Source organism: Polyodon spathula, chromosome 2 (genome assembly GCF_017654505.1).
Source record: "Polyodon spathula isolate WHYD16114869_AA chromosome 2, ASM1765450v1, whole genome shotgun sequence".
NCBI lineage: Eukaryota > Metazoa > Chordata > Actinopteri > Acipenseriformes > Polyodontidae > Polyodon > Polyodon spathula.
In genome coordinates, this window is record NC_054535.1 from 100,294,254 (window position 1) to 100,312,984 (window position 18,731).

At 39.5% G+C, this 18,731-nt stretch overlaps 1 protein-coding gene across 2 annotated transcripts in view; it reads right to left on the reverse strand.

Annotated features, from left to right (window-relative positions):
• LOC121305274 (ras GTPase-activating-like protein IQGAP1) overlaps window positions 1-18,731 on the reverse strand; it is a 91,310-nt gene that overhangs the window by 51,082 nt on the left and 21,497 nt on the right. For both annotated transcript variants that reach the window (XM_041236848.1, XM_041236857.1), the window contains exons 3-5: window positions 6,805-6,961; window positions 6,309-6,386; window positions 3,707-3,783 (exon numbers count right to left, since the gene is read on the reverse strand). In XM_041236848.1, the coding sequence (XP_041092782.1) occupies window positions 3,707-3,783; window positions 6,309-6,386; window positions 6,805-6,961 (312 nt within the window). The remainder of the gene's footprint in view (window positions 1-3,706; window positions 3,784-6,308; window positions 6,387-6,804; window positions 6,962-18,731) is intronic.

The following is an 18,731-nucleotide window of genomic DNA, read 5'->3' on the forward strand; positions in this document are numbered from 1 at the left end:
AAATATATTAAAAGGGTCAATGCGTGGCCGAAGGTTTCTCACTGATAATTTACCCTCTCAGTCAAAATGGCAAGTCTCTCAGAATGAAAAAAGCTTAGAGGGAACGCTGCCTGCAACAGTCAGGATTACTGTAAACTTGGCAGGCATCACAACAATCTAATTCACCAGCCTTAAGGCCTTCCATTTCTGGAAGGCCGGGTACAGATCCAAACTTGAGTCAAACAAGAAATGAGAAGCGTGGTCTCTCAACTCCTTTGTCAGTGCACTGCTGGCATGTGGCTGAGAAATCAGGTCAGGATTAAACGGGGTCCTGAAAAATCTAGTGTTACAACTGTTTAAATAACGGAACAGTTCGCCTTTCATTGTTACCATCCTGACATTCTTTCACCATCATTTCAAAGCTCTTTTCAAAATTCCTGCTCTAGTGCACTGACAGTGTAAGGATTATTGCCCATGTTGTCAAACAGGTAACACAGCAATAACAATCCATGATGTGGTTTGGAACAGAAAAGCCAGAGCACTTTTTAATTTTTTTTTTAAATCGCTCTTCCTGCAATGATTTAGTGGACAGATCTCAACTCCAGTGCACTACAGCGGCCATTTTTAAAACATCTTTGAAACAGCATTTAAAGTTTTAAGTGAAAAAAATGGTCAGCACGTTAACACTGAAAATAAATTCAAAGGTATACTATTTAATCGTTTGTAGGAACGCGTGGGGACTACAATGCTATATTGTTCTGAACCCTGCTACTTACTCTTCAAGGTGTGCTTGCTGCTTACAGAGCTACAAACTCATGCTGCCTGCTACAGAAGCACCAAGCCAGTCTAGGCAAGCGCTCAAAGGAAATGAGCTCAACAATCTGTCAAGTAGTGCTTTTCCAGATTCGTTTATCCCCTAAACACATAACAGAAAGCATACTGTCGACTGCAAGTTTAATACATGTTTCCAGCAAGTTACAGTACTATTGGCCTCCAAGAACTCAAAACTTGAAGAATCTATTGTTTCAGGATTTATTCAAAGATTCATGCTGCTGCTCATTGTCTGTTCTGCATTATTAGGGGCTCTGAAACTGCTGGCAAGTTACTGTCAATGCTTCTCCTTGGGCTCTACTGCTTGTAGGTGTCTGTGGCATGGTTTTAGCGTTGGTGTAATTTGTATGTGGAAATGGGTTTATTGAGTGTCTCTTTGGAGTCGATTTGTTAGATTTTAAATAATTGTTTACAGACGGGCGCTCGATTAAGACTTGCTGCCTGCTAGGCTTGGTTGAAGGGGAAGGGCAGCTAGTGATTGGCTGTGCTGGTCCTCAATCAGCAGGTGGGCGGGTCTTGACCGAGTGTCCGTCAGTTTTAAAACATCCGGTGGAGATAGCTTTGGGCGACTGCAACGCCATGCTACAGAGGGGAGCTGTGTATACTCAGGAGGAGAGAGTCGCTCTGCAGGAACGACAGCTATGCAACCCTGAAACTGCAAGCGGTGCTTGTGATGGCAATGCCCAGCCAAGACCGTATGAAGTAGCAGGAGTCGTTGTATGAATACCGGCTCATAAGTAGATTAGTCTAGGGAATAGTGATCCCATGTAATGTACAGCAATGGTTGCGTAGTGTAACAAGTTCCTGGAGCGCGACGCCTCGTTTACAAGACTAGCGCTCGCCCTGTGTGGAACCTTTTATTTGTAGTTTTTGTATTGTGTTTTATTTTGCCTTTTTCACAGCTTGCTGTATGTGCCCTCTGTGCGTTAGCAGTGCCGGTAAAGCCACATGACCTCTTTGTTTACTTTCGTTTTTTGTATGAATAAATCCTGCACACCTGTGTTGGCGTTTCAACTCCACCTCCATTGTCTCTGTATTGCTTAAACAGAGGCTACCCACAAACGTGACACAAGCACCACGTCACAGTGTCATATAAAGCCCTGTACCTTCATATAGTAGCATATATTTTGTACATATGCAGTAAAATTGTAACTAAGAGTACTACTGCCTGCTTTACTTTTGTTCCCCTTTGCTATGGAGATATTCGATCAACAGGAGCCTCTTGTTAAGTCACTGTGTAAATCACTGTGAATAATGAACCAGCATGTGAAATCACAGTGCAGCCGCAGTGCTCCCATAGAGTTCCAGAACTCATTCTTGATAAGCGCGTGCTTTCAGCGACTGTCTTCCCTTTCCTTCTGGAATTGGGTTAATTCATGTCTCAGACTAAGACTAAGCAAAGCAGGAAAAGGAGGCTGATCTCCATTCTATTATTGAAGGTCCTATTTATGTTATATATGCTATACCTTTAAGATTCAGAACTGTGCTGTAGCAGTAGAGTATTAATGTGTATTACTGTATTACTCTTCTCAACCTTTGAATTAAAAAAAACTTCACTGAAAATGTATTTTAACAAAATACAAATAACTAAATAAAATAAATTACAATTAATTGATGAATACAGGGCTAGAGCACACCGGTAATATGACAATTATTTTGGTCTTTCCTTCTGTAAGGTCAAATTCATGTAATGTGGTTCAACCTAATCAGTCATTTGGCTTGGCTACAGTCAGCTATTGTTATGGACCCATTGTGACGTTTGTTTATTCAAACTGCACTGTGTTATGGCAAGATAACATGATTTGGAATCCAACTAGAAAAAAATGGCAGCCACGCCTGGTGTAATAGGAATTATTAACCTCCCAAATAATCTCAGCCAATCAGGTTGAGCATAGAGGTCACTATCCTGCAGGCTGCCCTCTAAAATAAACAGGACGCTTGAATCTTGAAACTGGTTCTAAACAGTGACATATTTCAAGAAGCCTCAGGAATCCTGTCAAACGTTAACTAAAAACACAATCATTTCTTAACACAAAAAAACAAGTTCTCATTGCCCACTGCTAAACATTCCACAAAGAAGACTACACAGTGATCTGATCCAAGCATTCAAAATCCTAAAAGGTACTGACAATGTCAATCCAAGGGACTTTTTCGACCTGAAAAAAAGAAACACGGACCAGGGGTAACAAATGGAGATTAGATAAAGAGGCATTCAGAACAGAAAATAGGAGACACTCATTTACACAGAGAATTGTGGGAGTCTGGAACCAACTCCACAGTAATGTTGTTGAAGCTGACACCCTGGGATCCTTCAAGAAGCTGTTGACGAGATTCTGGGATCAATAAGCTACTAACAACCAAACGAGCAATATGTGCCGAAAGGCCTTCTCTCATTTGTAAACTTTCTTACGTTCTTATGTTTGTTTAACCATTAACTATATCACGCACACACACATGCACAGAGCTTCTTCCAGACTACCTCAGTTCCTCTGGTCGTGGATCCCTTTCTAGACTGGTGACAATCCTTATCACAAACATAGAAAGCATACTTTAACATGTTCCAGGTCTAGCCTGAAGTGATAAAGGATAAGGAAAAAGGTCCAGTATCTGGGGACAGGAAATGACTTGGCACAGGCAGGAAGTGGCTATCGGTAGGGTCAGGCAAAGCCACACATGTGGTAAAGTACCTTTACTGTAACAACCAGCAGGAAATGAAATGTAAACGATTTCCAGCGACAACTCAGAAGCTTCAGTCAAGACAGCCAATTCAAAATCAATAACAATTTCATTACATTAAAATATCATATGTAAAACAAAAGCTAGTTTCATATACCTCTCATACCTCAGAATGCATGTATGCAATGTAAAACAAAAGCTAGTTTCATACCCATCATACCTTAGTGCATGTATGCAGTATATCACACGAGGCATATTTTTCCGATCGTAAACATCTGTTGTCTCTGGATAAAAGATCTGAAATGAAGGAAAGGGTTGTTTAATCTTCACTTTTATTCAGGGTTCATTCCACCCTCCTACACCTTTAAATTACGAGCAGCCATGCTCTCAATACAGTAAGAAATTCGTGTGTGTGCGGTGTTCGGCTCTCATTACAGCACCTGTCTATTATCAGCCCGGACAGGACTGCGATTAGCACCCATCTTCTCTGACACAGCTGCTGTACTTTAATCTCAAATTCGTTCCTTACAGAAATGACAATGAGAGGCTTTGGCTCTGTGGTGTCTGCAGCTTTATTACATTTACTGTAACAAAGAGGTTCACTTGAATCGTAAGGAATCTTTTTTTTTTTTTTTCAATCATTTAAACCTTGTGTACAACCTAAAACAACCTTTGCATTTTTTAATTATACCTCCTTTCAAAATTACACATATATACGTATTGAAATTGCAGGACAGGTTTGTAAAGTAAGAGAAGTGCTTGAGAAACAAAAAGTACATTGCAAAACAAAGGGCTTCCAGATGTTTAAGTGGCTGATCTAAACCCCATCCTGTTACCCATGAATCATGAAAAACTCTCATCTCAAGGGTACAGGGTATCCTGGTAAATCATTTAAATAAATAAATAAATAAATAAATAAAACTAATTGAGGGGCATCCCGGACAAACCTGACATCCTTCAATTTCACATTCAAGTAATTCTGCTTACCAGAATTTATTTTGTATTTTTGAAATAAAACAAAGAAACAAAAAAAAAAAAAAAAAACACACACAAGTGGTGGATAAACTTGATAATCCACAAGCATTTCAGTTAAAAAAAGTATAGGTTATCTAAAGAAAATGAAAATGTGAGTTATCAAGTTTTTCCAGCACAGCCCTCCATTAAGAAGCGCATGTTATTTATAATGTGTTGGAAACCACAGATAACAATCAATTCCAGGATGCAATCCTTGCTGTATCTTTGCCCTGGAGGTCACTTTTTTCCTTACCTTGTTGCCTTCTCTCTGAAGAATAATAATAAGAGACACATCAATGAACTGCAAGACCACTTAAATGTTTTTCATATGAAACATTCCCTTTTGGGTTTATTCAATTATTTTTATCAATTCAAATTCTGTACACAGCATAACGATACATCTGTTGCAGATTATTTATTAATACTGTAGATTGTGTACTGCAAGCCAGATTCTACTGTAAATCTCACAAATAAATATCTATTTGTGAAGCATTATAAACCTTAAATGGAAAGTTTATACAGATTTTCCAGCAGTTTTGAGCTGAGATCGAGTCCAAATTACACTGGTAGTTTAAATAAAAAAAGAAAAAGTAATTTCTTAATATTTTAAAAACACCACAGGCGACCCTAATGAAGAGGTTTGGTATACTGAACAATCAGAAAGGATTTAAAGTGGCAACAAGCAGTACTTGATAAGCAAGCCGCTAAAGTGTGACTTAATGTACGTACTGTACAAACACACTCCATTAAGCCCTCATTAGGAGATAATAAAGCATAACTTGAGTAAGAAACTATTGCCATAAATATTTGCGAACCTTTTTTTATTATGTGCTTTTAACATATGAAAAAAAAAAACATTTTTGGCACAAATATCAAATTCCACTAACAATACATATATTGCAACAGGTCGACAACATTTCTGGAGCAAATATTTGGGTCGCAGATATTTATGGCTTTACAGTTTTAGAATTGTAATCGCATTTTGGCCAACATTTCCGTCATCATTTGCTTGAAGTAACCCCCACGCTACACTAAGTACTGTACAGGACACATGTTGCTACTTGCCCAGTTTTGACATTCTTGGATTATAAAGCATATGCATTTGAGCCCTTGGGTTAGCTGACTTTTCATCATGAGACTGGAAGAATGTAGGTAACTGCATATTACATAATAACATTTGTAATTATGAAATGCATTTCTTGAAGAAACTGTTAAAGACATAAAATTTGCCATCAAATGGTCTTGCACATGCAGTATAATGAAACTGTCATTTTTACCCTATTATAAACCCATTAAGATTAGGGATCTACACTGCTGTACTTCTCCAGGGCAATCACTGTCAACCATACAAACTTTACAATACATTAAAATATTTCTACCAGCACTCGAGAGTGGGCGCTGTAATTTACATACTGTAATCCTATCAAATACACAGCAATCAATATCAGTAGAAGTTTGGCCCACCTCTTAAAAGAGTTGGGCAGAGGCTATACAATGTGAGGGTTCACCTTCCTCTGCCTCCAGGGTTGTTACTCTGGGCTAATCTTTCTTGCCCAACATGACTGTGAAGTGTAACCAAAAGCCTTCATGTAGGGAAACCAGGGGCCATTGTAAAAATGAAGTCTGAACACTTTATTGAATTCTATGCAAACTCTGAAACAGCTGACACCACCTGAAGGGAAAACAAAACCACACAACAGAGAACAAAACAACATGGAAGATTAACTTCCATTGATGTGCTGAAAATGACAAAAAGTACATGTAAAACTACAGTAACTGGAGGTAAAAATGGAAGATAGAACACATACCTTAGGCAAGCCTTTTGACTCCATAGCCCTTAGCCACTGCACAGTGTTGTCTGTATGTCGAAAATGCAGTCCTGTTCGCTAATTTAAAAAAAATGATAATAATAATTTAGAATCTGAAAGTCCTCAAATGTGTAATTTTCAGTTCTGGCTGTAACAAGAAATAGTGCAAAAGTGTAAATGCAGACTGCATTCCTCTGCATCAGCATACATTTTTTTGCTGATCTTTTAGAAAACATTTTCTGTGTTACAATTGAAGACAAGCCCTACTATTATCACAGCAATGCACAATTATTCAACAGTGGACATTATAGACTGTATACAGTGCAATTAATCAGTGCACAAGATGGCATTTTAACCAAGGATATCCGAACTGCAGCTATGTAACTCAAACTTCCTGAGTAACAATGTTCCATATGTTTAACACACTGTGTGCAAAATAATTTGGTTCATTTTATAATACAGGAGAACTATTTAAAAAAAAAAAAAAAAAGGATACCATATATCGCGCCTGGTCCCGGTCGTATATCTTCTTTTCCGACACCATTTCTGGAGCAAAGAACTTGGCGAGCTTGGCGAGGAAGACTCCATTTCGCAAGCCCTCTTCCAGTTCAGTTGTTGGGGGGAGCTCCTCTGACAAACAGGCTTCCATCCACCTGCAGAGAAAAAAGCCGCCCGGGTTAGAAAAAGAAAACCGTCTGACATGCAATTGAGCAAACTGAATCTTTCAATTCAAATGCTTTTGCCAAGACCAATGCCAGCAGCAAACACAGAGGGTGAAATTAACAAAGCTTTGGACTCTGAAGTGTCATTTGCACCTCCACTTTACTGGTTTCAGCTATTTTTGTTGTAACCTCAATGAGTATGACTGTCTCAACGCTATGCAATTAAAGCATGTACTGTATAGTTATACTGAAATTACTACAAACATACAGCATCTCTAATCAGAAACCAAAAACACTTTATGTGGGATTTGAAGCACTGTCTTTGTTACTCTCCGATAAGAATTTTCAGCCACCGATACGCAAGGTTTTGTTTTCATAATGTGATACAATGCATACACTGTTCTGGAAAGTATTTTGCATTGTACATTGTACTGCAAGCCAGGACAGTAAATTTAGAAGACGGTAGGTGTGTTCGCCCCCCTCCCCCCCCTTAAAGTTTTTTTAAAGCTTGGCATCTCATGTTGAGCCAATCTTTTAATCTTTCTTGATAAATCTCTCAAAATAATAAAAGAAAGATCACACACACACACACACACACACACACACACACACACACACGAGAGATACAGCGTTCTCAATTGATTTTAATTTCTTGCAGATTTCCCTCCAGTTTACAAGGAAGCACGAGGCAGCCTATACCGAAAGCATATTGCACATACAGCGCTGCTCACAAGGAACTGGCAAACAATTGGCTTCCTTCTGTTCACAGTATATCTAAACATCATTGAAGTGCTTAACAGATGTGGTTCTGGCTGCAGCCCTCCCAGATCGGAAGTCATGGTGTCAGCTGGCGCTACTCATTTTACTATGTACAGTATGAACCACACATGGCTAAACAGATTTAATGCAGCTGAAGACAATGCTGATTATAAGACTTACATTTAAACATGCTTCACTAGGAATATCAACTTAGACATAGTCAAACGAGCAGCACAGTTCTATCCAACAACAACTCAATCCCATTCTTGCCAGGTGGGTTCACTGTGACCAACACTTAGTAAATCTAGCAGCATGCACAGTACAACTGGATTGGTTTGCAAACAAACAAAACATATGTGCAAAGTATGCAAACACCCAAAGAAGTGATGTTACCAAGACAAATCAGGAAACCAAACAGGTTTAAGGCAGTGATCTGGAAAATCTCACACTGGATTAAGCGCCACAGACCACTGTTAAGCTTGCGATGCCATAATGGAGTCGGTAATGAAAATGCTACGGCACTGGACTATTGTAAATGAATGGACATTGGGATGTGTCTCGTTTATGCATGTATCAGCGCATATACTGTTCAATTAACTACGTTCATTTCCACACTAATATGACTACTCCACTACATTCCTCCATAGTGGAACCTCCTGCTGCTTCATCAAGATCCACACTGGTCAGCTAACCAGCTGGTTTACTGTACATTACCTAAAGGTCATTTTAACTGGAGATGCATACAATGCAGTAGACTTCCTGCCTTCTTGAAGTTTTCACTCAATGAAATAAACAAAAGCCCCCCACTCCACACACACACTTTTGCAGGAAACACAAATAAAGTAATAGTCTTTCTAAATATGTGAAATATATATATATATATATATATATATATATATATATATATATATATATATAGTCCATAGTCAGAGTGAGCAATTATTATTTTTATTTATTTACCCCCAATTTGAAATGTCCAATTATTTTTTTTCCCCTCACCGCAGGGAGTCCCCACACAGCACAGATGTTCTGATGGTGTGTGAGCATCCTCCGATCTCACAAGCCTAAAGCCACCATCGCTTTTACGCCAAGCAATCCAGAGCAGAGGTGGGCGGGCTATGATTCCGGAAGACAGAGATCAGCCCTGCTTCTTATCCACTCTGAATATACTTGGTGTCTGGCCAGTAGGGTTCGCTGTTGTGCAATGAGAAGAAGTCCGACCCCCCACCCCTGGAAGCGTCAGAGCCAATGCAATGCCCTCTTCGGAGTCCCCAGCTAAGTTCGGCCTCTTTGCGCAGCCAGTACGAGAACCGGCGCCGTCCGCGTTGTGTGACTCACCCTGCGCTCCTCGTGGCAGTACTTTAACTGGATGAGCCACTCCAGGACGAAACATATTTTAAAACAGTACGAGGCACTGCAATGTAAACTTTATAAAATACCCAAAAAATATATATACACTCTATCATGTCACACCCCAGGATAAGTCTTTTACATTTGTGTGTGTGCGTGTGTGAGTGTGTGTGCACGCTCATTTATAGTGCTTGCTAGATCAAAAAAAAGTCACCACACAAAATGAAGCTGATAAAATCTACCTTATGAGGACACAGACCGTCCCTGTAGTGTTTAAACAGATATTTAAAACATATACACAGCAGTATTTCCTTTAGCCCACAACTTCCATTACTGTGCTGATCCCTCCCTCTCCCAGCACCTCTAGACTTAGATAAGAAATATACAGTGTATGGGAGTCAATGGAAGACCTCAGAAACAAATGTGCGTGAGTGCGTGTGTGCGTGCGTGCGCATGTGTGCGTAGGTGACGTCTGGGCTTGTGGGTGAAGTGCAGAATGTGCTTTCATGTGGTGGAGACCGAATGCACTGCAGTGGTATACAAATGCTCTGAATTACATCACATGGCAACAGCTTATTTCATTAAATGAAAAGAAAACATTTGATGGCATATTTTCATATAAGTCTTCACTGAAGTCTCCACTGTGGAGAAAACACATCAACTAAAAACAATAAGGTTATAACCAACTAGTACACAAAGAAAGCCTCCAGATAAAAATTTCTGGTAAACATTTAAACAGCAAGATAGAGGTGATACGATAGTATATTGTAAGGGCATTCTTTGTCAAAGTTGTGCAATACTGAACCTCCCCTCCACCTCCATTGGAAAGATGAGGTCATCCAGGTCAAATCCCCAGTGAAATAAATTGGAGAAACTGGGGGAAGAAAAAAAAAGTAATCCAAAAATGTGCAAATGCTGAAAGCACGTTATCCAGTAAAGCTTATTGGTGTGTGGGAGTGATGAGACACACAAGACAGACTGTGTGGTGTCTGAGAAGGGTCCTGAGGAACCACAGGAGACAGAGCGCTGGGAATTATCACAGCAGCAAACTGACAATCATCTGCTGTGAGGGAGACTGAAGTTAAAATGTACTACTGTGCATGGTGTTAACATGAGAAACACTAGCTTTTTAAATGATCTTCCTGTATCTAATCATTTTAACCACCTTTCTGGGAGGCAACTGCTGTAGAACTGAAGAGCAGCTCCTCAACCCAGTGTAAGCATGTTAACACAGACTTCTCAAAACATATCAATCACACAAACATCCGAGTAAATGCAATAGCTCACAACAACTGCAAACAGCATACAGCAAGGGGACAGGAAAAATAAACAAAATGAACAAATGAATAAATAAATAAATACATAAATAAGTTAGTTCTAAAGTCAAACATTGTAAAAAAGACAGCTGGGTCCTTTCAAACTTTTTCACATGATTTTACTACCAGCTCTAGATAGGCACAATTGAGATATGGAACCCAAACAGAATACAAAATGCACTATCAAAACCTACAGCATGTTGCAAAGTTTCAGAAACAGTTTTTCCAATATGCCATTCACTGACAGACAACCCCTGAAGGTTCTTCAATTACAACACACTGATGACAGGAACAAATTAAATTTCCAGAGTATTAAAACCTCTACAGTTTTTGGAAAAACACTAATGAAATCTGGGCGCCAATTCGTGCCCATTCATTTTCTAAAACAATGCCGCATTGTAAATGCACCTACAGTGCTTAGTTCTTCAAATGCCTGTGTAGGGGCTTGCCACTCTGGCTGGACTACCGCCTGCCTTTATTTACAGAGCCACCCTCTGCCAGGAATGACAAATCGAAAAAACATTCTCTTTGTTCTGCGTTTTCACAAGTTCAGAACAGAGCTCAGGGTGTTTGCAAAAGAGAGAAACGGGGAAAGAAAGGACATATGCATTCCTCACAGAAAGCAAGCCACAGCATATCATTTCAAAAAATACCAAAAACAGCAGCAACGGGGGTGTCAATATACAGCATGCACACTCAAACACTCTTACATGCTGGAGTTGTGCTGTAATTTCCTTAAAGATATATAACTACTAACTCAGTATCACAGAAGGTGCATTTCCTGCCAGCACACTAATGCAGTAAATGACCCTGAGGCTGGGTACTAATTATCAGGAAACTAATTGACAGTGTGCACTAGTGTGGTTGATTAAAGACAGATCCAATCAGGCAGTCTACCATACTGCAACCCCTCCCACTCAATAAGCTTGTTCTACAAAAACAGTTAGTGTTTCGTACTGTATGTTGCACGCAGCCAACAGGGAGACTCTGGAGATGAATCAAATGTGTACATCAACTCTCATTTAAAAACACTACTAGTCAGTCATTGACCGACTATGTCCCTACCCGCAAGCTGAGGTCCTCTGACTCTGGCCTGCTTGTTATCCCCAAGCTGAAGTGCACCACACTTGGAGAACGTTCATTTAGCTTCATGGCTCCGACTCTCTCCCAGCTTTGATGCGTGACGCTCCCACTGTCGCTCGCTTTAAATCAACTCTCCAGACCCACCTGTTCATGCTCTTTAAGCCTGATATCTGCTATTAGCTGCTACGTTGCTGCTGATATTTCATGTATTATGCTACTATCATGTATTGTGCACTTTCCACTGTATTTAATGTATTAATGCTTATTACTGCATAGCATGTATTATGCATTTCTCTGATTTTAAAGTATTATGGATTTTCTTGTTGTTACTACATCTTGTCAAGTGCTTTGTGATGGTGGTCCACTAGGAAAGGCGCTATATAAAGTAAACATTGATTAATTGTGCATCTCAGGTCACAGGAGCACCTGACATTCTACAAAAATGAAGGAAAGAAATACTTTATAGGGACAGTTTTGTAGAATAGCCCCAAGTCATTCCACATGTTTCTTTTTAATTTTGTTGTTTTCTGTTAGCAAGAAAAAATCATTACAAATTTTATCATCTCACAAATAAGAGATGATGTGTTTATTTGTGTATACTTACTGTGTTTCTATTTTTAGCTGCAGTCATCCAAATTGCATGAAACACTGAATCTGAGACACGTTTCAGTTTACCAGCAGCTATGGAACAGAGTGCGCTATTGGTGCTGCAGCCATTGTACCGAGCTTGTAAAGCTTACAGCACGATCGAAGCACTATTTATTGAACAGGTCACAGAAAGAGTCAGAAAGACTATTTTATTAAGGATCACTTACAAATGCCAGTACTACACAAAAATCCTGCCAAAATAAATATTTAACACATTCAAATAGATACATATCAAAGTCTCCCTTGCAGCACGGCACAGCCTGAACGAGTCACGAGGAGAATCTCCCACCATTCAGCTCTTACAGCACTCTCTTTCCCAAGCCAATGGAAAACTGATTGCCTGTATATTAAAAGACTGGGATACAAGAAAAAACAACAAAGAGCAAGAAACACACTGCAGGTCATCCCAGCACTCCATCAACATGTCTGTCATTACAAGAAACACACTGCAGGTCATCCCAGCATTCCATCCACATGTCTGTCATTACAAGAAACACACTGCAGGTCATCCCAGCATTCCATCCACATGTCTGTCATTACAAGAAACACACTGCAGGTCATCCCAGCACTCCATCAACATGTCTGTCATTACAAGTACTGCACATGTCTCCATAAAACAAAGCCGACCCTGCTTATAGACATACAGATCTAAATACAAACATCTGTGTACAGTATGCGTTTTATTAAAACACTCAGAAATCGGTGCTGGATTGGGGCAGTATCTGGGCATGGTGGTAATGACTACAGACAACACGTGTACTGTAGCAAATTAAAAACCAGCAGGTGGGCTCAGCCTTCCTCTTCTTAATCTTTGGCTTGTCTTGCAATTCAGCCTGCTGGGACGAGTAGCCACTGTACAATGTTGTTACGTTTGATATTTTTATTACTTTTGTACACGAGGAACTGTGATGCCCCAGGCCGGATTTCAACCCCTCATCCACCACCCCAGAAACAATCTTGACCTTTAACTCTTTGCAGTCCATTTATTCAGCGCTTGTCAGATGCGTCAGGTCCAATTTATTTTCACAAGCGCGGTTTATTTTACACACGCTGTTTAATTTTTTTTTTTTTTTTTTCCCAGAATAAAACAGGTTTAAAAGGCATTGAATCGCAAAAAGACACTCAGTACTGCATCTCCAGACAAGCTCCACCCCTTGTTCACTATATTTTTCACATGCCTCTTTATAGCATACTGATAAATTCTCTCCTGATTACTCGTTTTATCACCAAACTCTTCAATAATGAGATCCAAGTCATTATTTTATTACTTTAATATCTGAAAAAGCTCTGCAAATGTCTGTGATATTCTTTGAGCGCTGGATGCAGAAGCAGCTACCTCCTTTGTTATGTCTGTGTTATCTCTGTAGTGCATTGGGCTATGAGATATGCCCTTTTTTTTGGTTTCATTCGGCCCCTATCAGTCTCACCTCTGCCATTGAAAGGTTTTCTCTGCTTTTTATGGAGAAAAAAACAACTAGAGACCTGTGCTTTATGTCTTTTTGACTTGAAAGGGTAAGATTGTAATGTCGGACCTGGTCCAACATAGGACCGTAAAGGGTTAATAACAACTTTCCGCCCTGGACTTCCAATGAGTGCCCTGGAGGTGAAAGGTTCATTTGTTATCTTTGCAAACTCAATGATCCAACCGCCGATCTGTGTGCTGTAACCTCTCCCAAGGCCTGGCTGAAGATTAGGCTATTGCAGGCAGAGCCTTTCTTACTTAAATGACCTAAAGTTGTTCCAGTACGACATTGTGGCGAGTTGGCTAGTAAGGAAAGGCAACTTCAAGCTAAAATGCTACATGTACTGTTGGTTTCACTCCATGAAGCTTCTGCCAATGAAACTGCTGCATGACCACCCCTATTACCTAACTACAAGTGTAAACACCCCCCAAAAAAAAAAAACACATTAGTGTAACCAAGGGGTCTTTTTGACTATGGATAGCAGCGAGAATGCAGTTACAAAATACACTTCTTTGTATATAAAATGCAAAACTTCAAGGGATCATTTGTAACAAAGGGAGACAGTTACAGAATAGCTCTGGCACAGAAATCACGGAGACACTGAAAGAGGGGGGAAACTTTGAACGATTCCTCATCTCCTTAGCAGTTTAAACTGTGACTTATTTGCAGATGTCATGTCTTTGTTATTCATTACTCACTCTCATAGAGCGCAAGCATGGGACTTCAGCCCAGTGACAACATACATTTTGTGCTGTTTTTTTTTCAATAGCTGCAGTAATAGATTAAGAAGTGCTTTCAGTTTTATTAAAACCTGGAACTATTGTATAATTAAATACAATTTTTAAAAGTGCAATACTAAAAAAAAATACAAAATCAGAAACCTTTACTAAGTTTGTCTGGATAAATACATGTATTTTTTAAATATTTTTTTTTTATAGGTAATAATGTTTCTATATCCCGACAATACATGCCTAGTACAACGCAATATATCATAATTGAATGGAATGGTTTATTGCACCACTGTGCTCCTGAAACTGTGTTTGTTTACAGTCATTCTTGAGCAGCTACACTGTGCCACTCTGGGTACAATAGGATGATGTGCTATTGTGGCATTTTCTGTATCAGGGTGGCACTGGTAGCAAGTAGACTATGTGAGAAATGGTTAATATTTTGTATGATCCTGACAAATGCACGTTCACAAGTTTACCTTAATTGATCAGGTCACCCGCATGGCTTCAGACATGCTGTGCTATACTACTGTCTGCATCACTGACTGGGAATGCTCAGGACTCTGCGTGTGGAAAAGCAATACAATGTGCTCCCTTACTTTACAGAAAAGGGAATGCAGGCAGTTTGGTCCAACAAAACCAGCCCATTTAAAACACCACTTTACTGTATAACAGATGCTAGTAAACGAACTAGCCACATAAAAATCCAACTTTAAAATAACACTACTTCGTAGTTTGTTGGAACATTTTATTTAGATATAAATTAATTTTTGGTTTTAGAATAGAACTCACAGAACTGGTTAAAGATTAAGTCAGATTCTGGTTAAATTCCTACTTAGACAGCAAGTTAATAAAGATCTTTCTGGTCACTTTGTCCTTTCTAGGACAAGGCTGACCTCCAAGACATTGGTGTTGATCTCGCCTTCGATGTCCAGTTCTAACATGAAAGGCATTTGCCATGTAGGGTGGATCATTGTTTTTATGTTAAACATCTTTACAAACTATTTCTGATTGGTTTAAGGAAAAATCATGATGTCACTGAGAGACTGCGTTTAAACTGAGAATACTGAAATGCTCTTTGTATTGCTCTGGTCCGTGAATACTGAAATGCTCTTTGTATTGCTCTGGTCCGTGAATACTGAAATGCTCTTTGTATTGCTCTGGTCCGTGAATACTGAAATGCTCTTTGTATTGCTCTGGTCCGTGAATACTGAAATGCTCTTTGTATTGCTCTGGTCCGTGAATACTGAAATGCTCTTTGTATTGCTCTGGTCCGTGAATACTGAAATGCTCTTTGTATTGCTCTGGTCCGTGAATACTGAAATGCTCTTTGTATTGCTCTGGTCCGTGAATACTGAAATGCTCTTTGTATTGCTCTGGTCCGTGAATACTGAAATGCTCTTTGTATTGCTCTGGTCCGTGCTTGGAAAGAGGATTCCTGCAAACTGTCACCATGTAACCTTTAAGATGTCTGGATGTAACTTTGCAACTCAGAATTTTAATCTTCAACAAACTATACTTATCTGGACTCAAAAAGCAGCAGCCAGCGACGTTTTTTTCCTTTTTTCGTTTTGTGCCTTAAAATTCTACATAGTATTCAGCATTACACCAATATTTGATGAATATGAAACTGCCTAAACAAGACCACTGTAACTCATTAAATTTCCCATACAAATTTAGTTACAAGTTAACCAACAACTTACAGGGTCACATTTTCAAAGCGTTTAAGTCGTCTTTAACCCTTATTTTTTGAAAGATGAAAATTCAACAGTAGCAAGTGCTTTGAAACAGTTCCATATCACAATGCATTTTACAATAAAAATACTGTACTTCCCATTCCAAGAAAAAACAAAACACACACCACTACTCTTCCTGTGTTCCAACACTGCCATTAAAAATGCATGCATGACCATTCTGTTTACAAAGTAAACAAACACTTTTGACAGGAACAATATTGCACCCACTAGAATCAAGAGAGAGTCAGCATTCTCAACAGGAGTCAGTCGTTAATGTTTGGAAACGACATTCCAACAAACACCACCCTCGTACACCAGCATCTTTGTTACACTAGGAGATAGATATATAAATAAATAAATAAATACATACATACAGGACCAGATACACCTACCCCTCAAATGGAACACATTAAAAAATGGGGCAACTGACATTGGAAGGGAAGATTTAACCATAGTGAGAAGGTGCAAAACAAAGAGCTTGTGAAGATCAGCAGACGAGAGTTTTGAAACATGGAACTGAAAGGTGTGGACTGCAGAGAGGTTATTAGAATTAAGTTTCCATTCTATTGTTTTCCTGTACACCTTTTAGAACAGGAGGTATACAGTACAGTTTGTTTATCAGTATGAAGGTGTGACAGGGTAGCGGCACGGCCCAGGCTGGCTACTGGCAGGAATTAGACTCGGAGACAGACAGCTGCAGTTGCTCACGTGTATTAACAAACACAAAACACAGGGGCCACAATAAGAGATTCAAAACAAAAGAACACACTTGCAGGCTGGGCATTAACCTTCACTATCAAGATGAAAACTAATACAACAAATCACAGCACCAACACTCACTCACTCACTCCCCTCCCCCTCCCCCTGCCAGAGATGGGTGCACGCAATCACTGCAGTGCACATGGATTCTCACAAAATCAGATGGATTTGCAAACTCATATACAAATAATTAAATTGAGAATTATTTACTGACGCATTATCTAATTTATAAAGTTTCTTATTAAAAAAAAAAAAAGAAGGGAGAGACTATTCACATCGTTACCAAGGCAATGCATGCTATATACAAAACCATAAGGTCCATGCTAAGAAGCGCTATATCTTCTGTGGGGAAGGGCTCCATAATTTGCCGGGTTGTAAACATAAAACACAGTGCACGGTGGGATAATGTCATATTAAGCCCCACAGTCTGCTAGGAACTGTAACCAGACTATTTTAATAGTGTGTGGACGCAATAAGCCCGACTAAACATGAAACACTACTTCAGTGTGGACACTTTGAGCTGGATTAATTAAAACATTCGAGTACAGTTCTCATGATCGATTATGTAGTGTGGGCAGGGACTAACCCTAAAGGAGTTCTTTACTGGATGTTCAGTGAGAACTCCACATTACAGGCTAGAATTAGCATGGACTCACCCAACAGGGCGTGGCTCCAGGCCTGACATTTAGTTTTGTATTTAGCAGCGGAAAGTGAGAAACAAACTGATGGTCTCAATGAAAAAATATAAATTGTGCTTAACCTCAAATGTGATCTCATAAGGGATAAACGAGCACTCTACCTTGGACCTATCGGGCTACAGCTGATCTATAGGAAATTGGGGAGATCTGCAGTTTGTAAAGTACATCTGGTGTACTATACTAAATACTGTAGATAAGAAGAAAAACCACCCATCTTCTATATGTGTTTGTGTCTCAAGTGTTCCCTTTATTTCTGGTGACCACTCTAGTTTATGGATCCGTTGGAAGAGATTATAATCAACGGCAAAAGGGTACAATAACTGTATAACTACTACAGTAAGTCCTGCTCGAGAGACCAGGGAAAACAATGAGGTGGGGGGGGGGGGAATTCTCAGGGTACCTTGTCTGCACATTTACACAAAGAAAATGCCCAAAATAATTTGCTTCTGAACGATTTTGAAAGTCTAAAAAAGTTCAGAACTGCACACACAGTACAGAACATTGCATTTTCTCCACTTCTTTTTTGTTTAAAAGTTTTTTTTTTTTTCAGGTTTAAGTTTTTCATCCCCCCCCAGAGTGCACTCAACATTTCAAAGGCCTTTTTCAGAAGAAAACGAACAACTGATGTACTGAAGCAACTCTCCACCACTGCGCCGGACAGCTTAGTTTTCAGTCACCTTTGAGCTTTCTAATTGCAGCGTTACCATAGCAACTATTTAAGGCGGCACTGTGCAGTGATGTCAGACTTCAATAAAGAGATGGAGAAATTCAACACTCAAGTTGCTGAGAAGCACAGAGAAAGCAGAACAGACCTTTCCTTAAGCTGCTTGTGCAAAATCAAAAAACAAATTCAAGTTGCACTGTTTGTGTTAACTATCAGTTTGATTATGTTGTTACTGTAGATATCAAAGCATGCATGGCTCTAAAGCTCAGTTTTACTCTGAACTACTGCATACTCAAATCCATTGCACATGTTTAAAGGAACTGGATTACCTTTAATTTCATATCCACATTTCTGGTTTGGAAAAAGAACCACTTAAAACAGCAAATCTGGGCCTGCAAACAACTCCGTTCAGTCACCACCGCATGTAAATATGCGAGCAGGACTATTCTATAAGCAAAAGCAATTCAGCAGAGCATAAACAGACAAGAGGCTCTAGTCAAATGCAACAGACTGCAATACCTCAGGTGTACATTATATAGAATAACAGATGGGCTTCA